Raw genomic sequence first — 15866 nt, 5'->3', positions numbered from 1 at the left:
AATATCGTATGATTCTATTTTTGCGAAATATCTGGGAGAGGCAAATTCATAGACACAAAGTAGATTACAGGTTACTAGGGACTGGGGGAGGGGAGGGAAGGGTATTATTGCTTAATGGGTACAGAGTTTCTGTTTGGAATGATGAAAAAGTTTTGGAAATGATGGTGATGGTTACACAACATTGCAAATGTAATTAATGCCCTGGAATTTTACATTTTAGAATTGTTAAAGAGAGAAAATTTGTTATATATACTCTATCACAATAAAAAAGCTCATAAAAAATGGATTTCTTTCTCTTGAGGCCAAAAAAAATTTTTAAAGCAAGCAAAACTAAATAACGTATTTTATAGGCATAGATGCCAAAGAAACAAAAACTAATTTTTTTTTTATATTTTAGCAGAATGGAAAACACAAAATGTAAAATGTTACTTCTCATAGGGAGGCAGGAGGAAGGCATAAGATAAGAATCACATAGGTTAATATAAATAAATTATTGTTAATGATCCAGCTTTAGGCTGGGTGATAGGTTCATATATGTACATTTTATTATTGTACCTTATTTATTAAAAGATATGTGTAAATATTATATATATACATATATATATGTAAGTATCAAATAATGTTTTAAAAATGAAGGAGGGTGTGGGGAATCACCTCACAGACATTAAGAGGCAAAGCCCAGGACCCTCCTCCCAGAGATTTGCTCCAGTAAGTCTGAGCAGAGTCTGAGAATCTACAGTTTAAGTGGCCATAACTTCTCCCATCTCTGTATACATGCTGCAACGTGACTCTGCAGCACTGTGGTCCTATGAAGTGGAGGGAGAGGTTTTCCCTTTGGGCTGCAAGTGCCCCTTCTAGAAATAAAACATTTCTCACTACCACTGTAGAACAAATGCTTACCTACTAGGTGCATGAAAATTTGTATTTGCCTGGGAACTAAAACTTTAAACTCTACCTACACATTTTGTTGGGCAACAAGGGAGAGTTCACAGCCTCTCTTCCTTGGGCATCCTTTATTAACTTGACAATAGAGTATCCAGCCCAAAGCCCTTCTGTCTTAACTGGGAATTAGAGTGGGACAAGATAAGCAAGTGGAGCTGAGAAGCCTTAGTGTAGCCAGCCACAGGAAGTAGTGAACACATTTTGTGATGAGAACAGAAAGCAGAAAACCTTGAAAGACTGATAAAGCAGTCTTTGACAGAGAAACTTGAAGGCAGAATTTTGATTTGGGGTTTTTTGTTTTTTTTTTAAATTTATTTATTCATGAGAGACGAGAGGGAGAGGGTGAGAGAGAGAGAGAGAAAGAGGCAGAGATGCAGACAGAAGGAGAAGCAGGCTTCTCACAGAAGCCCGATGTGGGACTCGATCTCGGATCTGGGGATCACAACCTGAGCCAAAAGCAGCCACCCAACCACTGAGCCATCCAGGTGTCCCCAGAGTTTTGATTTTGGAAGGAAAAAGATATTTTTTAAAAGATTGTTCTGTCATTATCATCAGTGTCAGTCTTGAAATTTTGCAAGCTACAAAAAAATAAAAAATAGAAAAAAGTCTTCCCATTATTGCCATCCAAAGACAACAAATAACCACTATTAACACTTCAGTGTAATTGAACTCCAACAAAAAAATAATTTAAAAAAAACACCAGTGTGACTTCCTTCCAGACTTTTCTCTGTATATATCTTTACATAGTTTTGATAACTCTTTATACAGGATTTTTATGGTCTGCCTTTTTTTACCCATGTTATAGGTGTTTTCCACATTGTAGTAAACACTTTAAAACACTTTTAATGCCACATCATATTCCTAACTTTCTAAGGATGTGTCATATGTATTTTATTTTTTTGAGAGTGAGAGAGGCAGGGAAGAAAGAGGGAAGAAAGAGGAAGAGAGAGAATCTTAAGCAGGTTCCATGCCCAGCAGAGCCTGATGTGGGGCTTGATCTCACAATCCTGAGATCATGACCTGAGCTTAAATCAAGAGTCTGTGTTTAACCAACTGAGCCAGTCAGGTAACCCTCTGTATACTTTAAATATTCCCTTGTTGTTGGGACTTTAAGATGATTCTGATTTGTTATAAATATCTTCCATAGTTTCAGGGAAGTAAGGTAGAAAGCCAGGCTGATTTTATTCTGTATGGATATATGACTGATCCTGCATCATTTACTAAAAATATCAAATCTCAGGAGTTCAGCTCAATAAATGTATATGTAAAACAACTGTGTAATAAACACTCAGATCAAGGTATAAAATGTTTCTGGGGCATTTGGATGGCTTAGTTAAGCATCCGACTCTGGATTTTGGATCAGGTCATGATCTCAGTCAGGATTGAGAGATCAAGCCCTACATGAGGTTCCATGCTGGGTGTGGAGCCTGCTTGAAATTCTCTCTCCTTCTCCCTCTGCACCCACCCCCAGCCCTGCTCAGGCACATGCATTCTCTCTGTCTTACAAAAAAAAAAAAAAAGATATAGAATATTTCTAGCACTCTGGACAACTATTTTCGGTTCCTTGCAGTTAATACCCCACCCTAAGAAAGTAACCACTATTCTGACTTCTGTCTTGATAGAATAGTTTCCCCTGTTCTTAAACTTCATGTGAATAGAATCAAATAGTAGTCACTCATTTTTGGCTTCTTTTGCTCATCATTATCATTCTGTGAGAATCAACCATATTGTCACAGTAGTTTGCTTTCTTTTTTTGTTCCTGAGAAGTATTCCCTTGTATGAATAAACCACAATTGATTAATCCATTCTCCTGTTTATGGATGTTTGAACTGATTCCAGTTTGGGGCTATTATAAATAAAGCTGCTATGAACTTTCTTGCACATGTCTTTTGATGGATACATGCACTCATTTCTCTTGAATAAATATCTTGCTATGCCAGGGCACCTGGCTGGCTCATTCAGACATCCAACTCTTGATTTGGGTTCAGGTCATGATTTCAGGGTGGTGAGACTGAACCCTGCATTAGGCTCCCCACTCAGTGGGGATTCTGCTTAAGATTCTCTCTCTCTGCCCCCTACCACACTCTTTTTTGCACATGCATGTTCTCTCTCTCTCTCTCAAATAAATAAATAAATAAATAAATAAATAAATAAATAAATCTTTAAATATCTTGCTGTGCCACGGAGTAGGCAGTGTTTAGCTTTTTTAAGAAAATATTTTATTTATTTATTTGACAGAGAGACAAAGAGAGGACAAGCAAGGGGAGCAGGAGAGGGAGAAGCAGGGAGCCCAACATGAGGCTTGATCCCAGGATCCCTGAGCTGAAGGCAGATACTTAACCAACTGAGCCACCCAGGTGCCCCAATGTTTAGGTTTAATAGATGCTTCCAAACAATTCTCCAGTGTACACTCCCACCAGCAATATATCAAAGTTCCAGTTGCTCCATATACTTGTCAATATATTTCAATTTTAGCCATTCTGGTGTATACGCAGCAAAATATAATGATGGCTTTAATTTGCATTTCCCAGATATTGAATGACATATAGAGCACTTTTTATATTATTAGTTCATTTAGAGAACCACTTTATGAACTGTCTTTTACTTATTGATTTGCAGGAATTGGTATTTTTTCTCTGAACACTATTATTAGATATATGTATAATAAACATCTTCTGTTTATTATATTCTATGGTTTATCTTTTTTCTTTTAATCATGTATTTTAAATGAACAAAAGTATATAAGTTCTTATTTTTAATATGTCCTATAGTTTTTAAAAATTTTATGGTCAGTAATTTTTGTGTCCTGATTAATAATTTTTTGCCTAAAACTTCTCCTAAATTTTATTCTAAAAGTTTATTGTTTTACATTTCTTTTTTTTTTTTTTAAGATTTATTTATTTATTTGTTCAGAGAGAGTGAAAGAGAGGCAGAGACACAGGCAGACAGAGAAGCAGGCCCCATGCAGGGAGCCCGGCATGGGACTCGATACCGGGTCTCCAGGATCACACCCCGGGCCGCAGGCGGCGCTAAACCGCTGCGCCACCGGGGCTGCCCTATTGTTTTACATTTCTTATTTAGATCTATAATCCATGCAGAAATAATGTTTGCATATGATGTGAGATAAAAGTTCAAGTTCATTTTTTCCATATAAATATGCATCATCCTTTGCCTCTAAGTTGCAGTGGTACCTTTTTTAGAAATTAGGTGACCAGGAGTACCTGGGTGGCTCAATGGTTGAGTATCTGCCTTTGGTTCAGGTCATGATCCCATGGTCCTGGGATCGAGTCCCACATCAGGCTCCCTGAGGGAGTCTGCTTCTCCCTCTGCCTCTCTCTCTCTCTCTCTGTGTCTCTCATGAATGAATAAATAAAATCAGAAAGAAAGAAATGAATAAATAAAATCAGAAAGAAAATCAGAAAGAAAAGAAAAGAAAGAAATTAGGTGACCATATATGAGTTGGTCTCTTTCTATAACCATATATGAGTTGGTCTCTTTCTATATTTTTTATTCTGTTCCATTAGTCTGTCTTGTCCTGAGTCAATGCAACTGTCTTCATAAGGAACTTTATTGTGAATCTTGCTATTCAGTATTATAAGTGTTTTAACTTTATTCTTCTTCCTCAAGATTGTCTTGATGGACTATAATATATTCTACATCCTTTGCATTTCATATAAATTGGAAAATCAGCTTTCAATTTTCACAGATGTCCTGCTGGGATTTTGATTGAGAGTACTTTAAATCTCTAGATCAACTTGAGGAGAACTGACAATATTGAGTCTTCCAATCTGTAAACATGGTATATGCCCTCATTTATTTAAGGTGTCTTTAATTCCAGTGCCTTGTATATTTTAGGATAGGTCTTTGCACCTCTTTTATTAGATTTATTACTACGTGTTCTATTTGATGGCTATTACAAATGATATTTTCATTTAATTTGCTAATTGTTTATAATGAATATAGAGAATTAAATTTGATCTTTGTATATTGACATTATGTCCATCAACTTGGTAGATTCACTAATTAAATCTAATAGTTTCATTGATCTAGATGTTTTAGGTACACAATCATTTCATCTGCAAATAATGGCTCTTTTACCTCATCGTTTCTAATTTTTATACCTTTTTTTTTCTTACCTTATTGCACTAACTAGGATTTTTGTTATAATGTCAAATAGAGGGACTGCCTTTGAGCTTCTGCCTTTGGCTCAGGGCGTGATCCCAATCCAGGGATCGAGTCCCGCATCATGTTCCCTGTGAGGAGCCTGCTTCTCGCTCTGCCTGTGTCTCTGCCTCTCTCTGTGTGTCTCTCATGAATGAATAAATAAATAAAATCTCTAAAAAAAAATATCAAATAGAAGTGGGGAGCAGGCATCCTTGTCTACTCCAAAACTCAGGAAAGGAAAAACCATTCAAAATTTCACTCTTAAGTATTATGTTAGTTGTAGGTTTTTTGTTTTGTTTGTTGTTTTTATAGATATTCTTTATCAGATTAAAGAAGTTCTCTTTAAAAAAAAAAAAATTTAGGGATCCCTGGATGGCTCAGTAGTTTAGCGTCTGCCTTCGGCTCAGGGCTTGATCCTGGGGTCCTGGGATCGAGTCCCACATTGGGCTCTCTGCGTGGAGCCTGCTTCTCCCTCTGTCTGTGTCTCTGCCTCTGTGTGTGTGTGTGTGTGTGTCTGTCATGAATAAATACATAAAATTTTTTTAAAAAAAGATTTTATTTATTTATTTGAGAGAGAGAGAGCACAAAGCTCCACTAAGTGGGGAGCTGAGGCAAGACTCAATTCCAGGACCCTGATATCATGACCAGAGCCAAAGGCAGATGTTTGAATGACTGAGCCACCCAGGTGCCTCTAAGGAAGTTCTCTTCTATTCCTAGTTCATTAAGCTTTTTTAGCATGTAGAGGTGTCAAATGTTTTTTCTTTATTCATTAAGATTATCTGTCTCGTTAATGTGGTGAGTTCATTGCTCAATTTTTGAATGTTAAACCAACTTTGCACTTCTGAAATAAACTTCAATTTCTCATGATGTAGTATATTTTTTATATATTGCTGGGTTTGATTTGTTGATTATTTTTTAGGATTTTTCCATTTGACTTCATAAGGAATATTGGTCTATAAGTTTCCTTTCTTGTAATATCCTTACCAGGGTTTAATATTAAGTTTATGTTGATCTCTTAATGCACGATGGAGAATGTTCTCTATTTTTTCTATTACATGAAAGAGTTTGTGTAAGATTGATATTATTTTTCTTAATTGTATGGAGGAATTTTCCAATGAAGACATATAGGCCTATATGGTTCTCATATTTGAAAGATTTTAAACTAAAAGGGGACCTGATCTCTGGTCATGGCACAGAAGATCCTCCCACATCCTCCCACAGACACACGAAATCTACAGCTACATATAGATAATTTCCCTCTGAAGACTAATTGAACTGCGCTGTAAAACAAGTGATTAAAGGACCACATCAAGATGAGTAAGAGACGCAGAGACAATCTTATCAAAAAAGCCCACCCCCAGCCCAGAAACACAAGAGGGAGGGACATCACCAGGCCAATACTTCTCTCTCAGAGGAGTGAGGGGTTGTTGCTCCATATCAGACACCACAACCTCTGGTATCTACACCAGAAAAACAAGCCCCAGAATGTCTGATGGGGAAAATCCATGGGGCTGACATCTGGAGGTCCCAAAGTGCTATAGGAAACTGAAATTCCATCTTGGAAGTCTCTCTCACCCCAAGACTGAACAAAACAAAACAAAACAAAACAAAAACAGGAGTTTGTGTTTTTTTTGTTTTTTGTTTTTAAAAAACAGGAGTTTGAAAAGCACCTAGACTGTATGTGAAGGGAATTTATTTGCGGATCCAAGGACATTGCCTGCAGGGGCTGGGGACAGTTGAGACACTCTGGAGATGGAGGTGCTGGAGGACACCATTTTGCACTCTCTCCACATGGCCTGCTAGCACAGGATGCTGAGCTCGGAGGTAGCACCCTCCTGCCACCTTGCTGAGATTGGCAGGGCCATGCGGTCATGGCATTTGCTGAGGTCAGAGAGCACTCCCCAATTCCCTGGCTGGTCAGAGTTCTTCTACTCCTAGCTAAAGTCTGCAAACATAGGTGATTGCAACACTCCTCTCCCCCCCACCCCCGGCTTAGGCTGGCAAGTGCAAGAGGTCATGGCATTCTCCTACTTTCAGCCTAAAGCCAAGATCTGCACAAAGACAAGGCACGATTCTCCTGCATTGTTAAAGCCCATGGGTGAGCAGTCAAGACATTTTTCTGCTTCCTCTCTGGAACTACTAATGTGCCCCACCCCCAATATTCTTCAGCAGCCTTGCCAAAGCCAACAGACACACAGCCCACACAGGGACACCCCTGATTGCCTGGCCCTGGTGGCCAAGAGGACTTGTGTTCCAGATCTCAATGGGACTGTAACAATCAGAAAAACAGTTCTTGACAGGCCACACACCCCAGCATGCTGCTTAGACAGCAAACTACAACATAATCCCAGTCTTCCTGTGAAAAAGCCTGTTTCAAAAAGCCTAGAGCTTCAGCCTGAGGGACAGGCTTCAGGTTTCCCAAGAATCTAGAGGCTAAGGAGGCATTCACAAGGAATGTAAGCAGGGAAACCCCCTGCTGGCTATACCCCTTGGCCTTGCTACACTTTAACAAGACTTCCAAGAAAGGAGCTTATACACTTATCTGGAGACCTGATTTTTGCAGTTGTCGCCCAGGGGACCTAGAGATCTTCTGGTCTGGAAAGCAGCAGAGATTACAATTGCAACCTCATAGGGCTATGTACATATGCATAATTTAAAAGCGCCCCCTCAGAATCTGGCTTCCAATCAACCTGAAACTATGTTCTAAGTGAAATTCCTCCCTTGGATCACTGACAAGTCTTGGCACACCCTCTACAATGAGGTCATATCAAGAATAAATTAGGCAGTTTAGACAAAGTTTCAAGAGACAACCAAGAGCTAGGGCAGGGTTGAATGAGAAAGATAATAATTTAAGCAAGGCCACTTCTTCAAGAGAGAGAGGTAGATGTTTTGCCTAATACATAGAAATAAACACAGAATCAAGCAAAATGAAGAGGAAGAGAAATGTATTCCAAACAAAAGAATAAGATAAAACCTCAGAAAACGACCTTAATGATATGCAGATATGTAATCTACCTGATAAGGAATTCAAAGTAATGATCATAAAGAAGCTCACCAAACTCAGAAGAAAAATGAATAAACACAGTGAGAACTTCAACAAAGAGAAAACATAAGAGAGCACAAAGAAAGAAGAAAAGGAAAACGTAAGAGAGTACCAAAGAGAATTCTCAGAGCTGAAGAATACAAAAACTGAACTGAAAAATACATTACAACAACAGATTTGATAAAGCAGAAGAAAGAATCAGCAACCTGGAAGATAAAGCAATGAAACTCACCCAGACAGAGTATCAAAAAGAAAAAACAACTTTAAAAAATAAAGATATAACTTAAGTGACCACTGGGGCAACATCAAGCACAATAGCATTTGTATTATAAGGGATCCAGAAGGAGAGGAGTGACAGTGTCAGAAAACTTATTTGAATATATAATAGCTGAAAACTTCCCTAATTTAGGGAGAGAGATATCTAGGTCCAAGAATCCTGAGAGTTCCAAAAATGATGAACCCAAAGAGAGGTACACTAGGACACATTAAGATTAAAATGTCAAAAAAAAAAAAAAAAGATTAAAATGTCAAAAGTTGGGGCATCTGGGTGGCTCAGAGTTGGCTCAGGTCATAATCTCAGGGTCCTGGGATCAAGCCCCATGTCAGGCTCCCTGCTCTGTGGGAAGCCTGCTTCTCTCTCTCCCTCCCTCTGGCTGCTCAGGCTCTGTCTCTGTCTCTCTGTCTCTGTCTCTGTCTCTCTCCCTCTCTCTCAAATAAATAAAATCTTAAAAAAAATAAAATGTTAAAGGTTAAAATTAAGGAGAAACTCTTAAAAGCAGCAAGGGAAAACAAATTGCATACAAGGGAAATGCCATAGGCTATTTATCAGCAGATTTATCAGCAGAAATTTTTCAAGCCAAAAAAAAAGAATTTTTTTCAAGCCAAAAGAAAGTGGCATGATATATTCAAAGTGCTAAAAGAAATAAGCTTTCAACCAAGAATACTCTATCCAGTAAAATTATCATTCAGATTTGAAGTAGAGTTTAACGACACCCCAGTACCCCACCCATTCCTCCCTTTTCCCAGGCTGCCAACTTCTAACCACAATAGTGACTCTGTGCTTGTCTGTTTAGTTCTGTGTATAAATGGAATGTTGTGGAGATGACCCTTCCTTGTGCCGCCTGGTTCCCCTCCCCTTTTCCCCTGGTCTTTGCACTCATGGAAACAGGACCAGTAAGGGACCTTCAATTAAAACACACACACACACACACACACAAACCATAAGACATCAGAGGTAGTAAAAATGTAGGATTTTTGGATGTGTTCAAATTTAAGTTGCTATTAACTTAAAATAGACTGTTATGAACATGGGATAAGATACGTGAGCCTCATAGTATCTACAAAGTAAATACACAAAAGAAAATGAGAAAGAAATCTAAACAACACTAAAGAAAGTCATCAAACTACAAGAGAAGAGAGGAATACAAAAATAGTTGGAGAACAATTAACAAAATGGCAATAAATACATACCTATCCATAATTACTTTAAATGTAAATGAACTAAATTCTCCAATCAAAAGATGTGGAGTGTATGAAGGGATTATAAAAGCCAAGACATATCTATTTACTACCTAGAAGAGACTCATTTCAGAAGTAAAGACATACACAAACTGAAAGTGAAAGGATGGAAAAATACTCCATGTAAATGGAAACAAAAGGAAAGCTAATGCAGCTATGCTTATATCAGACAAAATAGACTTTAAAACAAAGACTGTAATAAAAAACAAAGGGGCACTACATAATTATGGAGAGGTCAATCCTGTAAGAAAATATAACACTTACAAACATATGTGCACCCAACATAGGAGCATCAAAATATATGAAGCCAATAGTAACAGACCTAAAGGGGGAACTTGATAGCAGTGTAGTGAAAGTAGGAGATTTTAACACCCTACTGATACCAATGGGTTTATCATCCAGATAGAAAATCAATAAGAAAACATCAGCCTTAAATGACACATTAGACCAGATGGACTTAACAGGTATATAGAGAACATTCCATCCCAAAGCAGCAGAATAGAGAGGTGCCTGGCTGACTCAGTCAGTAAAGCATGTGACTCTCGTTCTTGGGGTTGTGAGTTCAAGCCCCACTTTGAGCATAGAGATTACTTTAAAAGAAAAAAAACAGCAGAATACACATTCTTCTCAAGTGCGCACAGAACAATCTCCTCGGTATTTCATCTTTTAGGCCATAAAACAAGTTTCAATAAATTCAAGAAGATTGAAATCATATGAAGTATCTTTTCTGGTTACAATGGTATAAAAAACTAGACATCAATTACAAGAAGAAAACTGGCAAAATTACAAATATGTTGAGGTTAATCCTGGAGTCCCGGGATTGAGTCCCACATCGGGCTCTCTGCATGGAGCCTGCTTCTCCATCCTCTTCCTATGTCTCTGCCTCTCTCTCTGTGTCTCTCATGAATAAATAAATAAAATCTTTAAAAAAAAAAAGAAAACAAAAGAAGAGAAATCTCAAATAAACAATTTAACTTTACACCTAAGGGGACTAAAAAAAAAAAAAAGATTAAATGATGCCCAAAGTTAGTAGAAGGAAGGAAATAATAAACCAGAGAGAAATAAATGAAATAGAGAAATAGAGACCAAAAAAGACTAAAAAGAAAATATCGATGAAACTAAGAGCTGGTTCTTCAAAAAGATAAAATCAATAAACTTTTAGCTAGACTCACCAAGACAAAAGAAGAAGAAGAAGAAGAAGAAGAAGAAGAAGAAGAAGAAGAAGAAGAAGAAGAAGAAGAAGAAAAAGAAGAAGAAGAAGAAGAAGAAGAAGAAGAAGAAGAAAAAGAAGAAGAAAAAGAAGAAGAAGAAGGAGAAAAGAAAAAAGAGGGCTCAAATAAATAAAATAAATGAAAGAGGACATGTTACACCTGTAAGAATGGCTAAAATAAAAAAGACAAGAAATAACATGTGTTGGTGAAGATGTGAAAAAAGGAACACTTGTACACTGTTGATGGAAATGTAAACTGGTACAGACTCTGAAGAAAAGAGTATGGAATGTTAAAAATAGAAATAACATATGATCCAATAATTCCACTATGAAAACATGAAATTGAAAAGATATTTGCACCCCTATGCATCACTGTTTACAATAGTCAAGATATGGAAGCAGCCTAAGTGTCCATTGACAGACGAATGAATAAGGAAGATGTGGTGTATTATGCAGCCATAAAAGAATAAGATCGTGCTATTTGAGACAACATGGAAGGATCTAAAGGGTATTATGCTAAGTGAAATAAGTCAGACTGAGAAAGACAAATACCATATGATTTCACTCATATGTGGATCTAAAAAAAAAGGAATAAACATACAAAAAGCAGAATTAGATCTGTAAACATAAAGAACAAACTGATGGTTACTAGAGAGCAGAGTGTGAGAAAATGGGCAAATGAGTCAATGGGGAGTGGGAGATATAGGCTTCCAGTTATAGAATGAATATGTCACAGAAATAAAAGGCACAACATAAGGAATATAGTCAATGATATTATGTAGTGATGTATGATGATAGGTGGTAGCTACATTCATGATGAATATAGCATAATGTATAAACTTGTCAAATCACTATGTTGTACACCTGAAACTAATATAACATTGTGTGCCATAGTCAAAAAAGAAAAGGAAGGAAGGAGAAAGGGAGGACGGATGGGAAAACCTTTTTTTCTTAAAAGACATTGAAGAAGACATAAATAAATGGAAAGATAGTCCATATTCATGGACTGGAAGAATTACTATTATTAAAATGTCCATAATACCCAAAGTGATCTACAGATTGAATGCAATTCCTATCAGAATTCCAAAGGCATTTTTCACAGAACTACAACAAATAATTCTAAAATTTGACCCCATAAAAACAAAATCTTAAGAAGAACAAAGCTGGAAGTATCATGGTCCCTGACTTAAAACTGTACTACAAAGCTGTAGTAATCAAAACAGCATGGTACTGTCATAAAAACAGACTCATAGATCAATGGAACAGATTAGATAGCCCAGAAATAAACTCATGCATATATCATCAGATAATGTACAACAAAAGAGACAAGAATATACAATCAGGAAAAGACAATCTCTTCAGTAAATGGTTTTGGGAAAACTGGACAGCTACATGCAAAAGAATGAAACTGGAGGGATCCCTGGGTGGCGCAGCGGTTTAGCGCCTGCCTTTGGCCCAGGGCGTGATCCTGGAGACCCGGGATCGAATCCCACGTCAGGCTCCCGGTGCATGGAGCCTGCTTCTCCCTCTGCCTATGTCTCTGCCTCTCTCTCTCTCTCTCTCTCTCTCTCTCTCAATGACTCATAAATAAATAAAAATTAAAAAAAAGAATGAAACTGGATTATTCTCTTACACCATATACATCAATTAATTCAAAATGGATTAAAGACTTGAATGTGTAAGACTTGCATGAGAAGCCATGGAATGAGAACCACCTGAGTTTTCCTAGGAGTGTCCATGACCTTAGAACAGAATGAATAATTGAGTGTTGAATTCAGAACAGCACATGTTGTTCAAAATTTCAGTTTGTATCGATAAGAAAATTAAACAAAGATGTTCCACTATTTCTCCTCTTTCTAGGTTATCTTGGTTATCTCACGTTCCCTCAGCCACCAGAGACCAGGAACTATGAGATCCCGCTGTGCCTGGAACATGGACATTGGTTCCCAGCTGTACTTCCTTAGTGCCACCAATTATTGTCTTGAAAATTGCATCACTGGCAGACATACATACTGATGTTTTGAGCTTTTTAAAGAGCTTCTTGAAAGTAGCATCAGGGGACACCTGGGTGGCTCAGTGGTTGAGCCTTTGACTCAGGTCATGATCCCGGGGTCCTGGCATCGAGTCCCACATTAGGCTCCTGGGGGAAAGCCTGCCTCTGCCTCTGCCTATGTCTCTGCCTCTCTCTGTGTGTCTCTCATGAATATATAAATAAAATCTTATTTAAAAAATGTAGCATCAGCCCCCCAAAAAAGCCTCAATCTTGACACTTTATAAATGAGAAACTGCTAACTTCCAAGATTTTAAATCCAGTTTTACCCTCAAACCAGCTTCCTATCAGTAAGACAGCCAACCAGAGCCGGTAAACCCACAGTACATCAAACCTTCAAATACAATCTGCCAGTAGGAAGTTGGTCAGAGGTCAAAGGTGTGCAGATATTGTTAAAGAACAAAATTTGGGGCAGCCCAGGTGGCTCAGCGGTTTAGCATCTGCCTTCAGCCCAGGGCATGATCCTGGAGATCCTGGATCGAGTCCCACATCGAGCTCCCTGCATGGAGCCTGCTTCTCCCTCTGCCTGTGTCTCTGCCTCTCTCTCTCTCTCTCTCTGTGTCTCTCATGAATAAATGAACAAAATGTTTAAAAAGTTAAAAAAAGAACAAAATTCAACAAAGTAAATTTGAGGATCTAATTAGCTTTATGAGGGGATTCATGAATCAGGCAGCGTCCTGTCTAGCAAGTAGAGAGCGTGTTCTGAGGAGTTGTACAAAACAGAAAAAAAAAAATGTTTTAATAGGAAGAAGGGTGGGCAAGGAAGTTATTAGCAAAAAGAAAGACAAGGAAGGAAGAGAGGGAGGGAGGGGGAAAGAGAGGGATCGTTTCTGGCCAGTACACCTTTTGGAGGTGGGGGTGGAGGGACAGGCACATGACCTCACCAGTACTGATCTGGAAATTTCAGGTTGACTGTTAAAGGTCACATTCCTGGAATAAGATGAAACTATAATTAAGTCTTGGTTTGGTATTGTGGGGGGTGGGAGGGATGACTCCAACTGTTGCTTGTTGTTTCTTCTTTTTTAACATTATTATGAATATAATCCCCTTGTGTGCACCTCCAGAAATTCCCAGCGTGGACTAAGTCAGCAAACTCCATTAATGGAGACAACAGACCAGAACTGGGGAAAGGACTACACCAGCAAGCCCCAGGAAACAGGACTCTGGGCTAGAACTGGAGACCGGATTTCAACGTGGAATTGCAAGCAAGAGCTTGAGGCAAGAGCTAAGGACTGACACTTGGTTAGAGCCTCTGGTAAGTTTAGATTGCCCCATCTTGGAAAGCCAGTTAGATCAGAAGCTTGAAGCAGAGAATAGAGCTCAAGCAGAGAGGAAATCACAGCCCTTGGAAACATCTGTTTTTTAGGGAAGACCCTAGAGCACTGACACTCAAAGCAGGAGAAGTCTGATGCTGCAAAGTTTTGAGCATGAGCAGTCCCCAGCTTTGTGCCTTCCTACACCCCCATCCCATTGGGCCAGGCCCTGGGGGCATCACCTCCCAGAAGCAGGCAAAGACCACGTGGGCCATGGCTACAAAACGCATTAGGAAATACACCAAGGAAACTGCCTGGAAACAATGTCCCCAGAGTGCCAGCCAGGTTCTGGGAAGAGTTGAGCCATCAGAACTCTCTAGAAGGAATGGTGTTAAAACTCTGCTTTGAGGTGCAAGAAATTAGGGATTTGCATAATTGTGGCCCCTGGGAAATTGTAAAAAATTGGTCCTAGCCACACAGAGAAATCACTGCAGCTGCCTGAAGCTGTGCCCCCAAGTGACTCTCCTCTCTGCTAGGGGCGCACTGGGATCCTTCCACTGTTGTAGAGTGTGTCCCCCTGGGTTCCGGTCGGTCCTGTTTGTATTTGACTCTTCTGAGCCATGAAGAGATGTTAGAAAACTCAGTTACCTTCATCCCCAGCAGGCAGCCCAGCCACTGACAGGAAACAGAATCTCAATAAATGATTGTTGGAAGAATGAATGAGTGAAAGAGCAAATGAATGTGGGTCAGCCTTATTCTGTGTGTATCTGTCTCTCATGCACACACACACACACACACACACACACACATATGTGTGTGTGTGTTTCATTGGTTATATCAGAATCTCAAATAAAATTGAAATTCTTCCCTCACCAGAATGATTTCTTTTGGGTCCCCAGACTTGGGATCCATACTTTTTGCTCTGTCGAGGTAGGAAGATGTCACTGCATTCATTACAGGATTTTTAAATTCAACCTCCAAGAGAGTGGTCAGGGGGTGTGGGGTCTCGATGACCCCGGAAACATGCTGACCCTTCTGGGCACAGCTTTGTTCCTGGACCCAAGTCAACCCTAGTGATTAATGGGGCTCAAGTAGTACAACCAGATTACCTTCACATGCTGTATCTCTTTTTTGTTTCCTGTGGGACACTTCCCAGATGGAGTCTTCAACCCCCAGGAAACCTCTCCTGGGTTGGCGAGAATGTGGAGTTGGACTACTTACCACATTTCCTCTCCTAAAGGTCCTGCCCTTTGGAGCCTTGCCCCTGAGTTACTGCTCAGTTTTGTATTTCACAAAACTACTGTGTACCGATTGCAGGTCATTCCCACTCTGTCCCTGCACACACATACTTGTCCCCTGGTGTTCTCTTACATGTGACAAGCCACACTCACTTCATTTCCCACATTTATCACCACAAGGTTCTCGCAGAAAATTTTGCTGCCAGGATTCATTCAACACTAGATGTTAGGTAACATGAGAGTCCGAGCACATTCTCATGGGGCATTGGCACCAGCGATCTACACCTGAAGGAAAGAGAAATCTTGAAATGTGTTTTAGCCAAGTAGAAAGTAGATAACGTATCTGACAAGCAGATACAAGATTACAGTAGGCCTTAATCTGGCTTCTTCCTTAGCTGGGATTAAATTTGGCTACGTATGAAAGAAAACCCCAATTAACAGAGACTTA

General features: G+C 39.0%; 1 protein-coding gene across 2 annotated transcripts in view; it reads left to right on the top strand.

The window, feature by feature from the left end:
* The window catches only part of TXNL4B (thioredoxin like 4B), a 45624-nt gene that overhangs the window by 20452 nt on the left and 9306 nt on the right, over window positions 1-15866 (top strand). The window contains exons 4-5 of one of the 2 annotated variants that reach the window (XM_038538459.1): window positions 13992-14182; window positions 14294-14916. In XM_038538459.1, the coding sequence (XP_038394387.1) occupies window positions 13992-14163 (172 nt within the window). In that variant the 3' untranslated portion in view covers window positions 14164-14182; window positions 14294-14916. Of the gene's footprint in view, window positions 1-13991; window positions 14183-14293; window positions 14917-15866 lie in introns of those variants that run through there. The other variant, XM_038538458.1, reaches the window with a different exon arrangement.

The sequence above is a fragment of the Canis lupus genome, chromosome 5 (genome assembly GCF_011100685.1).
Source record: "Canis lupus familiaris isolate Mischka breed German Shepherd chromosome 5, alternate assembly UU_Cfam_GSD_1.0, whole genome shotgun sequence".
Taxonomy (NCBI): domain Eukaryota; kingdom Metazoa; phylum Chordata; class Mammalia; order Carnivora; family Canidae; genus Canis; species Canis lupus.
This window is presented reverse-complemented; position numbering and strand designations above follow the sequence as displayed.